General features: G+C 44.4%; 1 protein-coding gene across 1 annotated transcript; it reads right to left on the bottom strand.

Moving 5' to 3' along the window:
• Positions 1-1,072: 1,072 nt before the first annotated feature.
• Positions 1,073-16,117, bottom strand: CHRNA6 (cholinergic receptor nicotinic alpha 6 subunit). Its single transcript, XM_035097443.3, has 6 exons — positions 15,771-16,117; positions 10,861-11,000; positions 8,312-8,356; positions 7,168-7,277; positions 6,053-7,040; positions 1,073-1,304 (listed from the first exon to the last, which is right to left on the bottom strand). The coding sequence occupies exons 1-6, from the start codon at positions 15,847-15,849 to the stop codon at positions 1,182-1,184; spliced, it is 1,485 nt and encodes a 494-aa protein (XP_034953334.3). The 5' UTR covers positions 15,850-16,117; the 3' UTR covers positions 1,073-1,181.
• Between the last annotated feature and the right edge of the window lie 629 nt (positions 16,118-16,746).

Below are 16,746 nucleotides of genomic sequence, written 5' to 3'. Positions count from 1 at the left end.
GAGTGTAGGATGCAAACCACAACATTGTTCCCTGTCTATACTCCTTATCAGTCCCAGACACTGATCTAGTGCAACCATCGTGGGACTTCAGGCATGCACAAGCTACTTCATGTTTTTTTCTGCCCCCACAAGATCTGCCAGCTAAAGTTAGGTACAAAATAATGACTCAGGGTGGTAGGTGGGGACAGTAACCATTGCAGAATTAACTACAGGATTATTCCATTACCTACAGTACCCCATGAGTGGGATAGCCTTCCTATACAGTGGTACCTCGACTTACGAACGACTCGACAACTGAATTTTTCGATTTATGAATGGGGCTAATGGCCGCGCGCTTACGAATGTCTCGACATCTGAAAGGAAACCACGGCGGTTTTAAATAGGGATTTTTCGACTTACGAATTTTTAGATAGGGTTGCTTCGACTTACGAATTTTTCCGTTTCCAATGCATTCCTATGGGAAATCGCGTTGCCAATGGCACTTTTCGACTTACGAATTTTTTGACCTACGAAGGTGCCTTCGGAACGGATTAAATTCGTAAGCCGAGGCACCACTGTATAATGTATGGAATTGACATCTGAGTTACAACACACCAGATAATAACCATTGCTCTTTCTTTCTTTTGCAAGGTGTGTGTGTGTGTGTGTGTGTGTGTGTTGGGAAGGCAGGGGGTCATCTTTTTGCTGTTGCTATTGTTTTTTTTATGGGAGTTTCTAAAAAGTTATCAGCCTGCTGCAAATCACCCCCTGTTCTGCCAGTAGATCTTAATCTACTTTCTGTCTAGTCCTGCTGTACAACATCCTCATGCGTATTCCCCAAGGATATAGAATAAAGATAGGTCCCTATAGGTGAATGTAGCCATTGACCATGAAAATGTGGGGCTGCTTTCCCACAGACATATATACACGTTGAAGCAGCCATCTTTTGTTTGCATGCTAAGAGTTGGAAATGATCAATGGTGTTTCCTTTGTGGGAGCTGAGAGTTGCGGATGTTCTCGTAATGGACAGTCTACCCGTTCTGCTTGCGTGTTGCTGGTGGGAAAATGTGAAAGCCAACAGAAATAAAGAAGAAAACATTGCTCTCTTGACCTGAGGTGAAAGCAGACATTCTACTGCAGGCGGACGACTTGAATATAAAACTGAAAGGTACACGTGGAGCAAAACTTGAACAGTCAGTGAATTATGTGTCTGCTATCAGGGGCTGTAGGAATAATCCAGCTGTCCCAAATACACAGAGAATTATGAACACCCACAGGAACACTCTGTCAATTACCATGGCAACATATTTCCAGTCATCTTCCACCTGTAAACACACAAGAAGACATATAATATTTAATGTACTAGGTTTAGACAGAATTCAACTTCCCCCCAGGTAATAAAACATCATCAGTTTGAGGTTCTGCTGAAAGAACTGTTTTGCCCATTCAATTGTGACGTTTTCCAGCCTCTGTCTTATGAAGATGCGCATGGAACTGGAGCATTGTGAAGCGTTGACATGTCCTAGTATCACTGAATTCAACAAGCTTAGCTGAAACCAGGCTGACTTCAGGACCAATGCTATGCCCATTTTGGAATAATTGTATTAGGAAACAAGCATATTTAAGGCAAGCATCAGATATTTTCCATCTTCAGCTGCTTTAGACCAGCAGAGAGAAAGTGTGCTTGATTTAGAGGTCCAAACAAAGCTGAACAGCGATGTCCTTTTCAGGAAGCCTTCCCCAACCTGGTGCCTTTCAGATGTTTTGGACTACAACTTTCCTCAGCCCCAGCCAACACAGCTTTGGCTGACGGGAACAAGTAACCCCAAAAGATCTGGAGAGCACCACATTGGCAAAGGCTGTATATTAGAGGATTGTGAACCATGTTTTGGAGCCCTGAACTTATACATAAATGACATTCTCTTTAAACCTGATTGCCACTAGTTTTACTGGAGAGCCACTTAGATGAAGAATGCTAAATGCACACAAAAACAGCCCCCCCCAGGACCTTCAAGACTAATTAATTTATTGTGGCATCAGCTTGACAACTGAGTGAGATGTGGCTGACTAAAACCTCCTGCTTTAATGCTTCCTGCTAAGTCCACTCAGACCCACACTCATATTTGGTAATGACAACTGGGAATACAGATGAAATCACTCAAAGGTCCATGTTAGACCCAGGCCTCCATTTGCTCATAAAATGTCTGCCTGTTATCTTGTTCCCAGGGCTACCAGTAATGTCAATTTTCCTCTTCCAGGAAGTACAGCTACTGTTCCGTTTTATTACAGTGCGCTCTTCAAAGAGCTCAGTGGAAAGAGCAAGATGGAAGGTGGCCATCCTTTCTCTGCGTTAGGAAGCTTTCCAGTAATTCCACTACAGGCAAAGACCCCAAACTGGCTGGGACCCTATGCTGTAGTAGCTTACTTAGCATAATGGTTAGCCCAGGCTTGGGCCCCAAAGCTCCAGTTCAACCTTATGTTTGTCTTTTGGCTCTCTTCCAAGACAGCTCCTTTGCACAGCTCTACAGAATTCAATAGGGCTACATTGATTGACCACCATCCTTTGATGAGGGCCTCCATTTCTGTAGAACCTCTAAGTGCATATTCAGTGTCTTCATGCCAAAGCTAATGATACCCTGCTTAGCATGAAATATTTATCCATTTAAATACGCAAACCTATTAGCATAATTGCTGAGTCCCATTTTTAAATGCTGTTGCTCCCGTTTGTTTACTTACAAAGATGGCCCCACAAAACAGTGTTATTTAACTAGCAGCAAAATGCCCACCCAATGATAAGAAGGAGTTTTGCTGGTTGCTGCTTACCACTAGGTGCCCATCTTCACACCTGATCCTTTGCTTCCAGGATGGCCAGTGTATAGGGATTGGCAATGTCAGCGACCTGCTGAAACCCATTCCTGGCAGTGGGTTGGCTGCTTAATCCCAGAGCTTCCTATCCCTGCTACTCTTGCTGCTTCTGCTTGTTCACCTGCCCACTCAAAGTGAGCAAGCAGTGAGAGGATAGAGGAGGAGGAGAAGGAGCCGCTGCAAGCTTTTCCCGCTCCCTCTGGAAAGTGGTACAAACTGGGCCTAGAGGGAGAGGCGAGTGACTGGGCAGTGGAAACAGTGCTAAGGAAGTGGAAAGCTCCCAAGGAGGGAATTTACTGAGGACACTTTGCCAAAGGACCCCTAAAACCTGAAATGGGCACTTCTTCTAGACCTGTTAAACACTACAGTCTTTCCCACCCTGTCATTAGTGTTGGGTTTTTGGATTGTTAGACATACAAATAGGTATGAGATGAAGCTGGAGATTGGTACAATGGTTGCTGATGTCAAAAAGGCACTGTTCCCCCCCACCCCACCTCAAGCCTGGCAAAGTGGCATTATCCCAGTATGCAGGTAACTACATACTGGGGCAAAATGTTGCAAGCTTGCCAAATGCAGTCAATTGACAGTGCCTCTCCTGCTAGCACTGGAAGAGTAGCAGGAGGACTAGGTGAGCCGACAGAGAGTCCTGCGACTATTTAATAAGACTATTTAATAATTTGTTGATAGTTATGCCCATATGGAACAGGGAAGACGCAGAGGGACGATCCAGAGTGTCTCAGATGGGTGGGGTATAAATAATAAAATGATGATGATGATGATGATGATGGAATAGGACGTCCCTATTTTCATCAGAGAAATGTTGGAGGTTATGAGGTAGGTCTGGGAAAAGACTCATATTTGAACCCTTGAAGAGCTGCTGCCAGTCAACATAGATAATATTGACCTAGATGGGTCAGTGAATTTTTTCAGCAGGGGCCTCAGACCTTGTGGGGGAGCCAGACTATATTTTGAAGGGAAAAAAAGGAATGAATTCCTATGCCCCACAAATAACCCAGAGATGCATTTTAAATAAAAGGATACATTCTACTCATGTAAAAACATGCTGATTCCTGCGGGCTGCGGGCTGGATTTAGAAGGCCATTGGGCCGGAACCGGCCTACGGGCCTTAGTTTGCCTACCCATGACCTAGATGGACCAATGGCCTGACTTGGTATTGTAAATAATAATAATAATAATAATAATAATAATAATAATAATAATAAATTTATACCCCGCCCATCTGGTTGGGTTTCCCCAGCCACTCTGGCCGGCTTCCAGCAGAAAAATTAAAATACAATAATTTATTAAACAATAAAAGCTTCCCTAAACAGGGCTGCCTTCAGATGTCCTCTAAAAGTCTGGTAATTGTTCTTCTCTTTGACATCTGGTGGGAGGGTGTTCCACAGGGCGGGTGCCACTACCGAGAAGGCACTCTGCCTGGTTCCCTGTAACTTGGCTTCTTGCAACGACGGAACTGCCGGAAGGCCCTTGCCGCTGGACCTCAGTGTCTGGGCAGAACAATGGAGGTGGAGACACTCCTTCAGGTACACTGGACTGAGGCCGTTTAGGGCTTTAAAGGTCAGCACCAACACTTTGATATTCTCCCTCTCTCTCTCTCTCTCTCTCTCTCTCCCCAACAGATCCCTCTTTAATACAGTACAACAGGGGTTGCCAACCTTTCTGGGCCCGTGGCCCATTTGCAAAACCAGAGGGAGACTATTGTGGGTACCACACACATGCTGCAATCAAGCACACAACACAGCCTATTCTATTGGCACTAACAGAATGCTTCTTCAATCCTAATTTCAGTGGGCAGAGGGGGCCCTGTGTTAGATCACAAGAGCCCTGAGGACCAGAGAGCTCAGAGGTGGAGGCTGAAGGAAAAGGGAACATGCCGTGTAAAACTTTCGCACTTGCGTTAGATGCTTTTTCCTTTCTAAAATGCAAAAGCCTTCCTGGTGTGGATAACCATTGTAGTACTGCCCACATAAAATCACAGGCTTGTTCCCCGAGGTGCAGTCTTCATTTCTGTTGAAACCATAGGGAGCTTTCTTCCCTCAACAGCTCCCATAGTAATTACATTATTTACATTACAACAGCTGTTCAAGGATCCTACTGAGATTAACATCCTCGTTATGCTGCCACTTTCTCAGAAAGACGCCAAAAGCCATAATGCTTCTAGCCTAAGTACACAAGACAGATGGGATCTGGGGAAGGTGGGAGATGGAAGCACCTTCATATTATAGCAAGGGCTCTGAGGTAAAACAAATGGCGGCAACATTTCTTAGACACTGGAAGACTACTGTTATGACGTGAGCCTGAAAATCAGTGACAGCCAGGACTCTGAGGAAGAAGGGGAAGGGCTGTAGTTCAGTCACGACATGTCTACTTGACATATAGAAGGCCCCAGGGTGAACCCCCAGCATGAACAGGTAGTACACTCTCCAAGTGTCCTTATTTTCCAGGGACAGTCCCAGATTTACAGAAGCTATCCTAGTTTCTGTTTTGATCCTGGAATGTCCAGCTTTCCCTTGGGACGTCCTTATTTTCATCAGAGAAATGAGGTTATGAGGTAGGTCTGGGAAAAGACTCATATCTGAAGCCTTGGAGAACTGAACATTGATAATATTGACCTAGAATCCTAGATGGACCAATGGCCTGACTTGGTGTTGTTCCCAGGATTCTCTCCCCACCCCTGTGTGTGTACACAGCCTCCATCAGCTTTATTTAAGTGCCTCTGCTAACAGGCATTAGCCAGGTTCCCATGTTCCTAAGAATCACCTGGCTCAGGAACACCACTGGTGCAAACTGTAGAGGTGCTCTAAATTCAGGTGGGGGTGGAGACGCTCCTTCAGGTATACTGAGGACTTTTGAGGACTTTTGACCAATACCAGGTACCGTCCAGCTATTGTTGGACTATAACTCCCATCAGACACAGCCACACTGGCTAATGGTAAAGCATGGTGACAGCCATATGTCAGGAATGCTTTGATGGTGTTTCCTGCTTGGCAGGGGGTTGGACTGGATGGCCCTTGTGGTCTCTTCCAACTCTATGATTCTATGATTCCATGAGTCTATGGTGGAAGCTATAGTCCAGCAACAGTACTGGAGAAGTGTTGGAGAAGACTGTGTTGGAGAAGACCAACATCTATAACTCAGCTGCTTATTCTCAGATACAAATTCATTCTCAAGACACCAGAATGCTTACCTCTTTGGTCTCATTCTGACTCCTCATGTTTTCTGCGATGAACTGGACACTGCTAATGACTTCTTTGACCTCAGGGGAGTATTCTGCTTGCTCAGCCCCCCATTTAGCTGACTGGTGGCTTGGTCTCCTTTTCTTACCCATGGACGGTTCGCTGGGTTTGTCGCAGTGGCAGCACCTGTGCTCGCTGTAGACTTTCGCTTCCCCTGGGTCATCGACCTTTGGCTTGCTGGATTTAGCGGCACCATTTTTCTTGGTTTTCTTAGGCTGGGCTTCGATGTGTTTCTGGACGGGTCTCTTCATCATCAAGACTTTGGGCAGGAGACGGAGGAAAACAGTTTTGACCCACTTGGGCATCGTGTGAGTCATCGGAGTCCTGTAGTGGATGTTCAGTACAAAGACAGTGACGACGATAGAGAGAGTCACGAAGATCATGGTGAACAGCAGGTATTCTCCAACCAGAGGGATTACCAGAGAGGTAGAGGGGATTGTCTCTGTGATTACCAACAGGAACACTGTCAAGGAAAGTAGGACAGAGATACAAAGGGTGACTTTCTCTCCACAGTCAGATGGAAGGTAGAAAACCAGTACAGTCAGGAATGAAATGAATAGGCAGGGGATGATCAGATTAATGGTGTAGAACATGGGCAGCCTTCGGATATAAAACGAGTAGGTTATGTCGGTGTAGATCTCCTCACAGCAGTTGTACTTGATATCGTGTTTATAGCCAGAAGCATCAACTATTTCCCATTCGTTATTCTCCCAAAGGTCATTCATATCCACTTTGGAGCCAACAATTAGAAGGTCAATTTTAGCTTTGTCATAAGTCCACGACCCAAATTTCAGGGAGCAGTTTTGGTGATCGAAGGGGAAGAAGGTAATATCCATGGGGCAGGAGCTTTTAAAGATGGCGGGTGGCGTCCATGTGATGGTACCATCATATTTGAGAAGAGCTTTGGTCCGCCCTTCGACCTGGAAATCTCCAACGGCACTGGAAATGCAAACACAAGGCAGCCTTAAGTTGTACCATTCAATGTTAATACAGAAGGATTTGGTTTTGTTTTGATTTTTTTTTAAAAAATAAAAGCTATAAAATGATGAGGAACTAGAGTTCATACTTGTTGTATAACACAATATCAGGTTTCCATATTTTATCTGCTGGCACACGGATAAACTCAATCCCTTCGTATTCCATTGGATTCCACCGCAGTTTGTAGTCATTCCAAATCTAAAAGAGAAAAACAACAACTAGTTTTTGGATCCTAGAAAATTCACCCTGCACCTGCAGCTTGATTTTCAGGGCTTTTGTTGATATTTCATCATTCACCCCAAGCCTCTTTCTTAGCAAGATTAGATTTTGGGCATGATGGCTATGTTTGAGATTGGATTTTGGGCATGGTGGCTATGTTTGGATTTTGGGCATGATAGCTATGTTGTACCTCCACTATCTCTGAATGCCAGTTGCTGGGAATCACAGGTGAGCCAAGCGCTGCTGCACTTAGATCTTGCTTTCGGTGTCCCCACAGGCATTTGGTTGGCTACCATGAGAACAAGATGCTGGACTTGATGAGCCAGTGGCCTGATCCAGCAAGCTCTTCTTATGTTCTTCTGCTCAAACACCACTTGAACACAAATGTCACTGTGTTGCCTTAGACAACAGTGTTAGAAAACCAGGCAGAGGGCCTTCTCGGTAGTGGCGCCCGCCCTTTGGAACACCCACCCATCAGATGTCAAGGAAATAAACAACTATCTGACTTATAGAAGACATCTGAAGGCAACCCTGTTTAGGGAAGTTTTTAATGTTTGAAGTTTTATCGTGTTTTTAATATTCTGTTGGGAGCCACCCAAAGTGGCTGGGGAAACAATAAATATTATTATTATTATTATTATTATTATTATTATTATTATTATTGAATAGAATAATCCCATATATTTTATTTCATTTTATTATATTTTAATAATTTATATACCACTTTATACCATAGTGTCTAACAGTATACAATAAGGATATACCATACATAATAAAAACAAAATAAAAAAATTCCTTCAGTAGCACCTTAAAGACCAACTAAGTTTATATTTTGGTATGAGCTTTTGTGTGCATGCACACTTCTTCAGATACACTAGAAACAGAAGTGTCAGACCCCCTCACAATAGATTCCTGCTTCCTTATCCCAGGAAATGTTTTGGAGCCACCCCAACCATAACTTTGAAGCCCAACACTAATGTGAAATACACCCTAGCGCACAAATATCCACTTACATGTCGCAGCCATAGATTGGTTTCCATAATCTGATTGACTTCATCCTAGAGACAGAAGAGGGCAAATGATTTACTCCTACAGTTGTGTCACAGGGCTGCTTCACACAGTCCCTTAGGGTGCAGACGGGGGTATGGGAGGTAATCTCAGAGGCTTCAAGGGCCCTCCTGACTGCAGGCAGAACAACACACAGGAGAGATCGGGCACATTTGTGGAGGGTAGGTCTATTATCAAGAAGAAGAAGAGTTTGGACTTGATACCCCACCTTTCACTCCCTTTAAGGAGTCTCAGAGCAGCTAACAATCTCCTTTCCCTTCCTCCTCCACAACAAACACTCTGTGAGGTGAGTGGGGCTGAGAGACTTCAGAGAAGTGTGACTAGCCCAAGGTCACCCAACAGCTGCATGTGGAGGAGCAGGGAAGCGAACCCGGTTCACCAGATTACGAGTCCACTGCTCTTAACCACTACACCACCCATTAGCCATGCCATTTTCAAAGGCAGTGTATCTCTAAACTCTGGGTACCCACAAAGTTTGTCTGCTGCCTTCAGGTCACACTTGGGAACTGACAATGGTATCTGGCTAGTTACTGTTGGATGTAAGTCTAGGCAGACTTTTGGACTGATCCAGCAAGGCAGTTGTTATGCTCTTAACATGTTAACCTCCTCCTTTTCTATATCTGTCAAGATCCAGCAGTCATAGGCTGCATATGCATGCAACCAATCTCTCCTCGGCTTTCTTTAGGCTTGCCATATTTCAAAAAGTGAAAATCCGGACACAAAAGTTGTTGAGCCTTTTTGGCAAAATTGCAAATAAATAAATAAATAAAATGACGTTTTTGAGCTATTTTTAAGGGAAATCAGCAAAAGCAACACTGCCAACATGGGTTGACATACATCCAGATTTTCCCGGACATTTCACCGATTTCCACCCGGACACTGCTTCCGACTGCAGATAGATAGATAGATAGATTTATTTCAGCTTTAAGCTCATATACACATAAAAATAGACACAAAGAGACATACTTGCTTTACAATCAGTAAAAAAAAATATAGGGCTAAAAATATAATAATTATAGATGATATAAAATTAGGAAAAACAATATGGTAAAAGTTTTCAGGATTCATGTAACAGTCCATTTCGCCTCTTATAGGACAAAAGTTAAAAATCTTGCCACTTTACTAAATATCTTTCAAGATAACAACGCTTACTCAGATCACAAAGAACTTATAATCCACCTATTGTCAGCAACAAGAAACATCATAGCCAGGCACTGGAGGGACCTGTCAGGGGTAAGCATGGACCAATGGTACCAAGTTGTATGGGAAACGGCCCTACTAGAAAAACTAACCAGTAAGCTGAAACTGACACGGGGACAAACAGAAGAAGACACCTTCACCCCAGTATGGTTCCCCTTCATCACTTATACAGCCCAACAAGACAACAACAAAAACTTACCGTCAGCATACAAATCACTATGGCTAACCTAATCAAAACATCCTCCCTCCCCACTCACACAAGAAACTAAAGATCATCACAGCCAACCACAAATGAGCAATTGCATCCTAAGATGAATTCCGACCTCTCTCACCAACAGAGAAGCACGAACAAACAACAGAGAACCTGCACGCTGAACCCCTACACATATCAAGAAAAACAGAAACATTGACAATCCACCACACCCAACTCCCCATCCCACCCACCTCTTTCCCCCCTTCCTCATATTGTCTCAACAAGTAAAATTGATGTGTAAAAATGATGCATGAGACACTGCACTACCTTTGTAACCCACGAAAATCCTTAATAAAAATAATTATTAAAAAAAATCAAATCTTGCCACTTGCAAGGTTACAAACGAGTCAGTGTCTTGCAGTAATAGGGCGAGATAAGTCTCTACTGGAAGTCCAGAGAATTATGGGACTAATGGTCTCAGTAGGTTTATCCGGACAGCACTATACCGAGGGCAAGTAAAAACTATATGATGAAGGGATTCCGTTCCGATTGCAGTATTCCAGGTATGTCTGGGAAATTCTGGATGTATGGCAACCCTACCTCTTTTTGTTTCCCTTGTGTTTTCTAGGTGGAGACCAGTGGGTGGGAGGGGGACTGACCACAGCAGGAGGGGGAGATTCAGCAGCCGGCCTCATTTCTGTCCCCTGGCCCTCCTCCTTCTCTCCAGGATGATTTTAATGATTTCTATCAATTCTACACACACCAAGCAAAACTAAGCCACCCAGAGTGGCTGGGAAAACCTAGCCAGATGGGTGGGGTAATAAATTTTTTTTACTAAGCTATATTAATTTAAGCAAAATATATTTGGAATTCCCAAATCATGCTACAACTTTTTTGAAAGTTGAAAAATTCAACTGATCCATTGCACACATGGAGCACAAAGATGGGAATGGAGAAAATTCTCAAGCACACTGAGCAGTACACACCCAGGGTTTTCATCTATGTGCTAGAGACCCTGGGGTAAAGGTGAGTCTTCTATGACCAGGAGTTTGGATTGCACGGCACCTAACTATCTGGCTGGCACTGCGCATTTAGCCTTACCACATTTGCAAGCTGTGTAATTGCCACTTCAAAATACACTGTAACTGGATCTGACACGTTTTCCACAGGTCTGATGTACTGGTTGTAACGGGAGAAGAGTTTGTGAAACAGCCTTTCTTCAGATTTGCACGCCAAGCCGTCTAGGGAAGAAAAGGAAAGAGCAGAAGGAAGAAGTCACTGAACATGGGGCAAGAAAGTGGAATAATAATAATAATAATAATAATAATAATAATAATAATAAAAGATAAGCCTCCAGACATTTGAATATTCATTCACACCTTTTAAAGGTTTAATCACATCACAATACCAACTGCAGCATGCTGAATTAATGCCCGATAAGCCACTGAATTATTCTGCAGCAGAGAGATTTGGTCCTGGCAAGCACCTGTCTCCCACACACAAACACAACTGGATGAATGGCCAAGGATCCATATGTGTGACAGTATCATGATTGATAACACTGACAACACAATGGGCGTGGTTGGCTAAACTGTGGCCTGGGGTCAGGGCTGGATTTAGGTTTGATGAGGCCCTAAACTACTGAAGGTAATGGGGCCCTTTATATGTCCAGCTGTCCTTTGTCAACAACAAATTATCACTGTTTTTGTGTTGAATATATGCTATATAGTAATTTTTTGGACGTAATAGGTATCTAAAGCCATTTGCACACAACAAAATATGTATTTTATCAAAGTACAGTGGTACCTCGCAAGACGAATGCCTCACGCAACGAAAAACTCACTAGATAAAAGCGTCTAGCGAATCTTTGTTGCCTCGCAAGATCGCGTCCTGCAAGATGATTTTTTTTGCTGCTTTTTTTTGCTGCCTGCCGTTTGTTTCCGCAAGACGAAAATTTTCGTAAGGCGGCACGACCCGCGGAACAAATTAATTTCGTCTTGCGAGGTGCCACTGTAATTGATATAGAAATGAGCAAACCAGTGATATTTTAGGCAGCAGGCTAGCAGGTGGGGCCCATTACTTACATCATAGGAGCCTACACAACACAAAACACTGTTGCTGTATGTAGGTTTTATTTTATTTACTTTTTATCTTATATTTTGGGAATGTACATCCAGTTTTTTCCCCTTTAATTTTTTGGGGGGGCCCCAAGAGAGTGGGGCCCTAAGCTATAGCTTGTTTAGCTTATGAGTAAATCTGGCACTGCCTACGGTTCACACATGCCTATGGATTGCTTAGAAAAGGTATCATCTGAAGATGTTGCATGTTGGGTGGTTTCGTTTGTTTGGAGACAACCTGTCCTGGATAGGTTTGCACTCCCTCTCATGGATCAGTGTCGGTCTGGGAGCACACATCAATCCAGCCTTTGCACTGGAGGTCCAAGTAGCTTCAATGGCATGGAGTACCTTCTACCTGTTGAAGCAGCTGCACCATTTGTAGTCCTTCCTGGACAGAGGTAGCCTAGCCACAATACAGTGGTACCTCGGGCTGCAAATGCTTCAGGTTACAGATGCTTCAGGTTACAGACTCCGCTAACCCAGAAATAGTACCTCGGGTTAAGAACTTTGCTTCAGGATGAGAACAGAAATTGTGCTCCGGGGCGGCAGCAGGAGGCCCCATTAGCTAAAGTGGTGCTTCAGGTTAAGAACAGTTTCAGGTTAATAGCGGACCTCCGGAACGAATTAAGTTCTTAACCAGAGGTACCACTGTATAATAATGTTATTTATACCCTGCCCATCTAACTAGGTTGCCCCAGCCGCTCTGGGTGGCTTCCAACAAATACAAAAGCATAATAAAACATCAAACTTCCCGATACAGGGCTGCCTTCAGAAGTATTCTTAAAGTTGTGTACTGTAGTTCTTTATCTGCTTGACATCTGGTGGGAGGATATTCCACATGGAGGGTGCCACTGCTGAGAAGGCCCTTTGCCTGGTCCCCTGTAACTTCACTTATCCTTGCCCTGGCAACCTACAGGATCCTGTGATGTGTTGTACACAGGGCTGCCTTGGAGAACTGCTCAGAAATTGCAGTTAGTACAAAACACAGCCACTAGGCCAGGCATAGGCAAACTCGGCCCTCCAGATGTTTTGGGCCTACAACTCCCACCATCCCTAGCTAACAGGACCAGTGGTCAGGGAAGATGGGAGTTGTAGTCCCAAAACATCTGGAGGGACAGGTTTGCCTATGCCTGCACTAGGCTGACAACTGGAACCAGGTATTAATTTAGGACCAGGTCTTGTCAGGACTCAGGCAGGTCTACTGGCTCCTATTCAGAGTGCGGGGGCTTACCCTTAAAGCCCTACATGCCTCAAGGCCTGTGTAACTGAAGGAACACCTCCTTCACTTGCAAATGGGAGAGCCAACTGCTCTACTGGCACTGGCTCCTGTGCTTTTATCAGGAATATTATTTATTGTTATAGACGGGGGTGGTTGACTATTTGGGATGTGAAGGGAGAAATACAAGCTGCAGAGGAATTCCTGGGCTAGCCTGTGCAAAATGACTTAGCTAAACTAGGACCATTAAGGAAGAATAAAGGGCCATTTAGAGCCCTTGGCAATGCAAGAGAACTGCCCTTCCCCTTTGCCATGAAGTGTGAGCAGAGACTGAGGGTTTAGAAGGTCGCCAAGGTAACTGGGTGTGAGGCATAGCTGCCAAGTCTTCCGCTGAAAAATGCGGTATCAGCAGCGGCGCGGTGTGGCACTGGAAGTCGCTTCTACGCATGTCTGGACATGCGTAGAAGCGACTTCCGGTGCAGCTCTGCCCGATTTCCGGTGCCCAGACATGGGCAGAGTGGCACCCGAAATGGAGCCCCCCTGGCAGGTAGGAAATCCGGGGGATTTCCAGGATTTTTTTCTATTCGGGATAACAGTGAGAAACGAATTAAAATCCCGGGGTTTCCCACAAAAAACAGGACACGTGACAGCTATGGTGTGAGGTGACAGAAAAAGAGAGTCTTGAGCAAGAGTTGTTGGGAAGAAGAAGAAGGAAGAAGGACTGGGATCCATCTTGGGCAGGCTGGCTGAAGGCCAGCTGGGAGAGATTCCTTGGACTCTATGGCTGCAGGGCTGTGCGGTACAACTCCCTCTTGAAATGACCATGCTGTAAGATCCGGACTCCCTCCATGCAGACTGAAAGTGTAAATTGGTGAATAAACCATACTTTTTAAAGCTACGGCAGTCTCCGCCATGTCTCAGGGCCACAGACCCTGGGTGGATGCCTGGAACCCCATGGGCTCTTGCCACCGCTTGACAGAGGGGGGGGGAGGCACCCAACTTTTTAAACATTATTTATTTGGGAAACACCCACTCCACCTTCACACTTAGAACCCCCCCCCCAAAGGTAGCTATCATCATATTAGCAAGTGAGACTGTAACTTTATTCAGATATCATATGAATGCATGGAGAGGGAGAGTAAGGATGCTTGTATCTGGCCTCTGTTTAAGTCCTTAGAAGGTCTGAAAGTGCCTCTGCACCTATAACTGTATGCATAGAAGTTATGTGCCCATTTAATGCTGCCTCACTGCCCCTCAGCATGTTGATACCATATCAGAAAAAGGTTAATGCCTATCTCCATGCTGAGAAAAGCTTCACCTGCTGGTTTCTGTACATTATGGTACTTTGGAAGACACAGGAGCAGGCCAGACTTTTGTGGGGAGTCAACTGGCAAGTATAGTCTGGAGAACAAGCTGCTGTTAAAGGGAAATAACATTTTGTTTGGAGGGTGGTGGGAAAGCTGACAACTCAACTTTTTGAGTCTCAGCCTCTGTAGCAAAAAAGAAGAAGAAGAAGTGGGAATTGCTGGCTAACAAGCATGAGCTATAAGTGGGTTTGCTGACATTTCAGTGTTGCTTTAAAAAAACACAGTCTTGCTCCTAAGTTTTCAACAGCAGCCCGACTTGATCAAATTAAGCAGGCAAAGTCTTTTCCATTACCCATTTCATCGCCAGGTTCACTTTTGTGCACATCACTGTTTTTGTTAAAGGCAGAGAAGCAAGATTGGGCCACCCTAACTGTGAGAACCGCATTGATCTTCGTCTTAAATTCAGCCTCAAAAAGAGGGCCTTGCATGTTTTGGCAAGCATGACTCGACAACAGTTTGCGAAGAAACTGTAGCACTTTGGTGTGAGAACCCGTCTGTTTTTTTCTTGGTCCTTGTCCTCCCCTTTCTCTCGGCAGGTGGCCCCGATCCACAAAAGTGCCATTAGCAGCCAGATGCTACGCAACCTTGCTCAAAGGTAAGTTCTGCTGAGTTTAATAGGGTTTTCTCTCAAGGAGGTTTGCATAGGCTTGCACCTCTCTAGCAACAGCTTAGTGGTAGAACATCTGATTTGTGTGTAGAAGGTCAGAGTTCAACCCCTAGCATCTTCCGGCAGTGTCCCCTGAGTGAAACCATGGAGAGCTGCTGCCAACCAGGGCAGGCAATACTGAACTAAACGAACAAATGATTGGATTCCTATGTTCAGTCTGTGTGGAAGAAACGGAGGCCAAGAATCCCTTGCAAAACAAAACCACTTCGTCTTTTGAAAGAGCCACTTGTGTTTGGTGTTTTGTGACAGGATCTCTGCCTAACCCTCGCAGGGTTGTTGTGAAGATAAAAGAGTGCGTACCCCACCTTCAACTCCTTGGAGAAAAGATGGGGGGTAGAAATGTAACAATAAATAACGAATAAATAAACTTATTTCCAGATAGATACATCTCCCCCGCTTCAATTAAACTAGATTATAGAATATAGAAACCTCATACTTTGCATTCATAAATACAGCTGCCTCTTTAACCAAGTACGTATGTGGGTCACCCACCTAGCATTCCAAATAATAAAAAAGCACGCATAAAACAATCTTTTCTTTTGAGCTGGATTCCAAAGGATTAAACACCAGCATTATAAATGTCTAACTAGAAATATAGGGCAGGCTGGGGGTGAGCAGAGAGACATAAGATAAAAGCAACTTACCTTGAAGGAGGATGAATAACACGTTTGCCCACAGATAGAAAGTGAAATAAAGAAACCTCAAGCATTTCCGAGAAAGCATTGTCCAACGAGCACAGATGCTCTCTCCTCCAAGAGAGGAACGAAATGGGCTTTGGAGAAAGAAAGAACAAGATGTGAATAAGTCCCTCAGATCTTCAGTGCTGCAATAAGTAGTTCAGTTTAGCACCTCAAGCTGCAGCCATACTCAGGCGATGGTTTTAAATAAATGTGCCTTCCTTGGAGAGAGGGAGGGAATCTTCCGTAGAAGGAAGAGTTTTACTGCCTGCTCGTTAAGAGAAGACAACATTGACGGGCATCGCTGACTCCTCACATTTCACAAAAGTGTGTGTGTGTGTGTGTGTGTGTGTGAGAGAGAGAGAGAGAGAGAGAGAGAGAGAGAGAGAGAGAGAGAGAGAGAGAGAGTCTGCACAGCAGAGACTGGCTGCTTAGTGCACAAGGCAGTTCCCAAGTACTGCTCGGAGACTTGTGCAGTGCTGCAGTGTTGATCTGACTCAGGAATCTACCTTTTAAAACTCCCCGGTGTTTCATTTTGGCTGCGGAGATCTTGTGGGCAGTGTGTGGCTCAAACCAGGTTGCCAACTTCAGCGCTGGCTCAGTTTCTGTGCTGATGCAGAAGTGGCAGGCAGAAATGGAAGCAAAGGTAGCTTTTCCCAACAGGGATATTGAGGGGATGGAGAAAGCTACACCTTCTTCCATTTCTGCCCGTCACCTTTCTGATTTCATTCTGCTTTATGTATTTTATTTTATTTGTAATGGCTTTGGCTATTTTGACAAATATTTGTTCAATTCCTACATCTGCTTGATTTCTGCATACTGAGTGGCTGTTTTAAAAGGTGGCAGCCATGCACCCAGCAGCTCTGTTGGGGGGCATCTAATTTTATTTGTTATGTTGGTGCTATTTTTATCATATTGTTAATATTTGGTGCGGTTCCCGCCA

Source organism: Zootoca vivipara, chromosome 15 (assembly GCF_965207765.1).
Source record: "Zootoca vivipara chromosome 15, rZooViv2.hap1.1, whole genome shotgun sequence".
Classification (NCBI taxonomy): domain Eukaryota; kingdom Metazoa; phylum Chordata; class Lepidosauria; order Squamata; family Lacertidae; genus Zootoca; species Zootoca vivipara.
This window is presented reverse-complemented; position numbering and strand designations above follow the sequence as displayed.

Bases quoted from the DNA above. Each gene is read 5' to 3' on its own strand.
- CHRNA6 (XM_035097443.3), bottom strand. From the start codon at position 15,849: ATGCTTTCTCGGAAATGCTTGAGGTTTCTTTATTTCACTTTCTATCTG. The intron at 11,001-15,770 runs GTAAGTTGCTTT...TTTCTTCCCTAG, and splicing joins GTTATTCATCCTCCTTCAAG to ACGGCTTGGCGTGCAAATCT. The intron at 1,305-6,052 runs GTAAGCATTCTG...GTGTGTTTACAG, and splicing joins GTCAGAATGAGACCAAAGAG to GTGGAAGATGACTGGAAATA.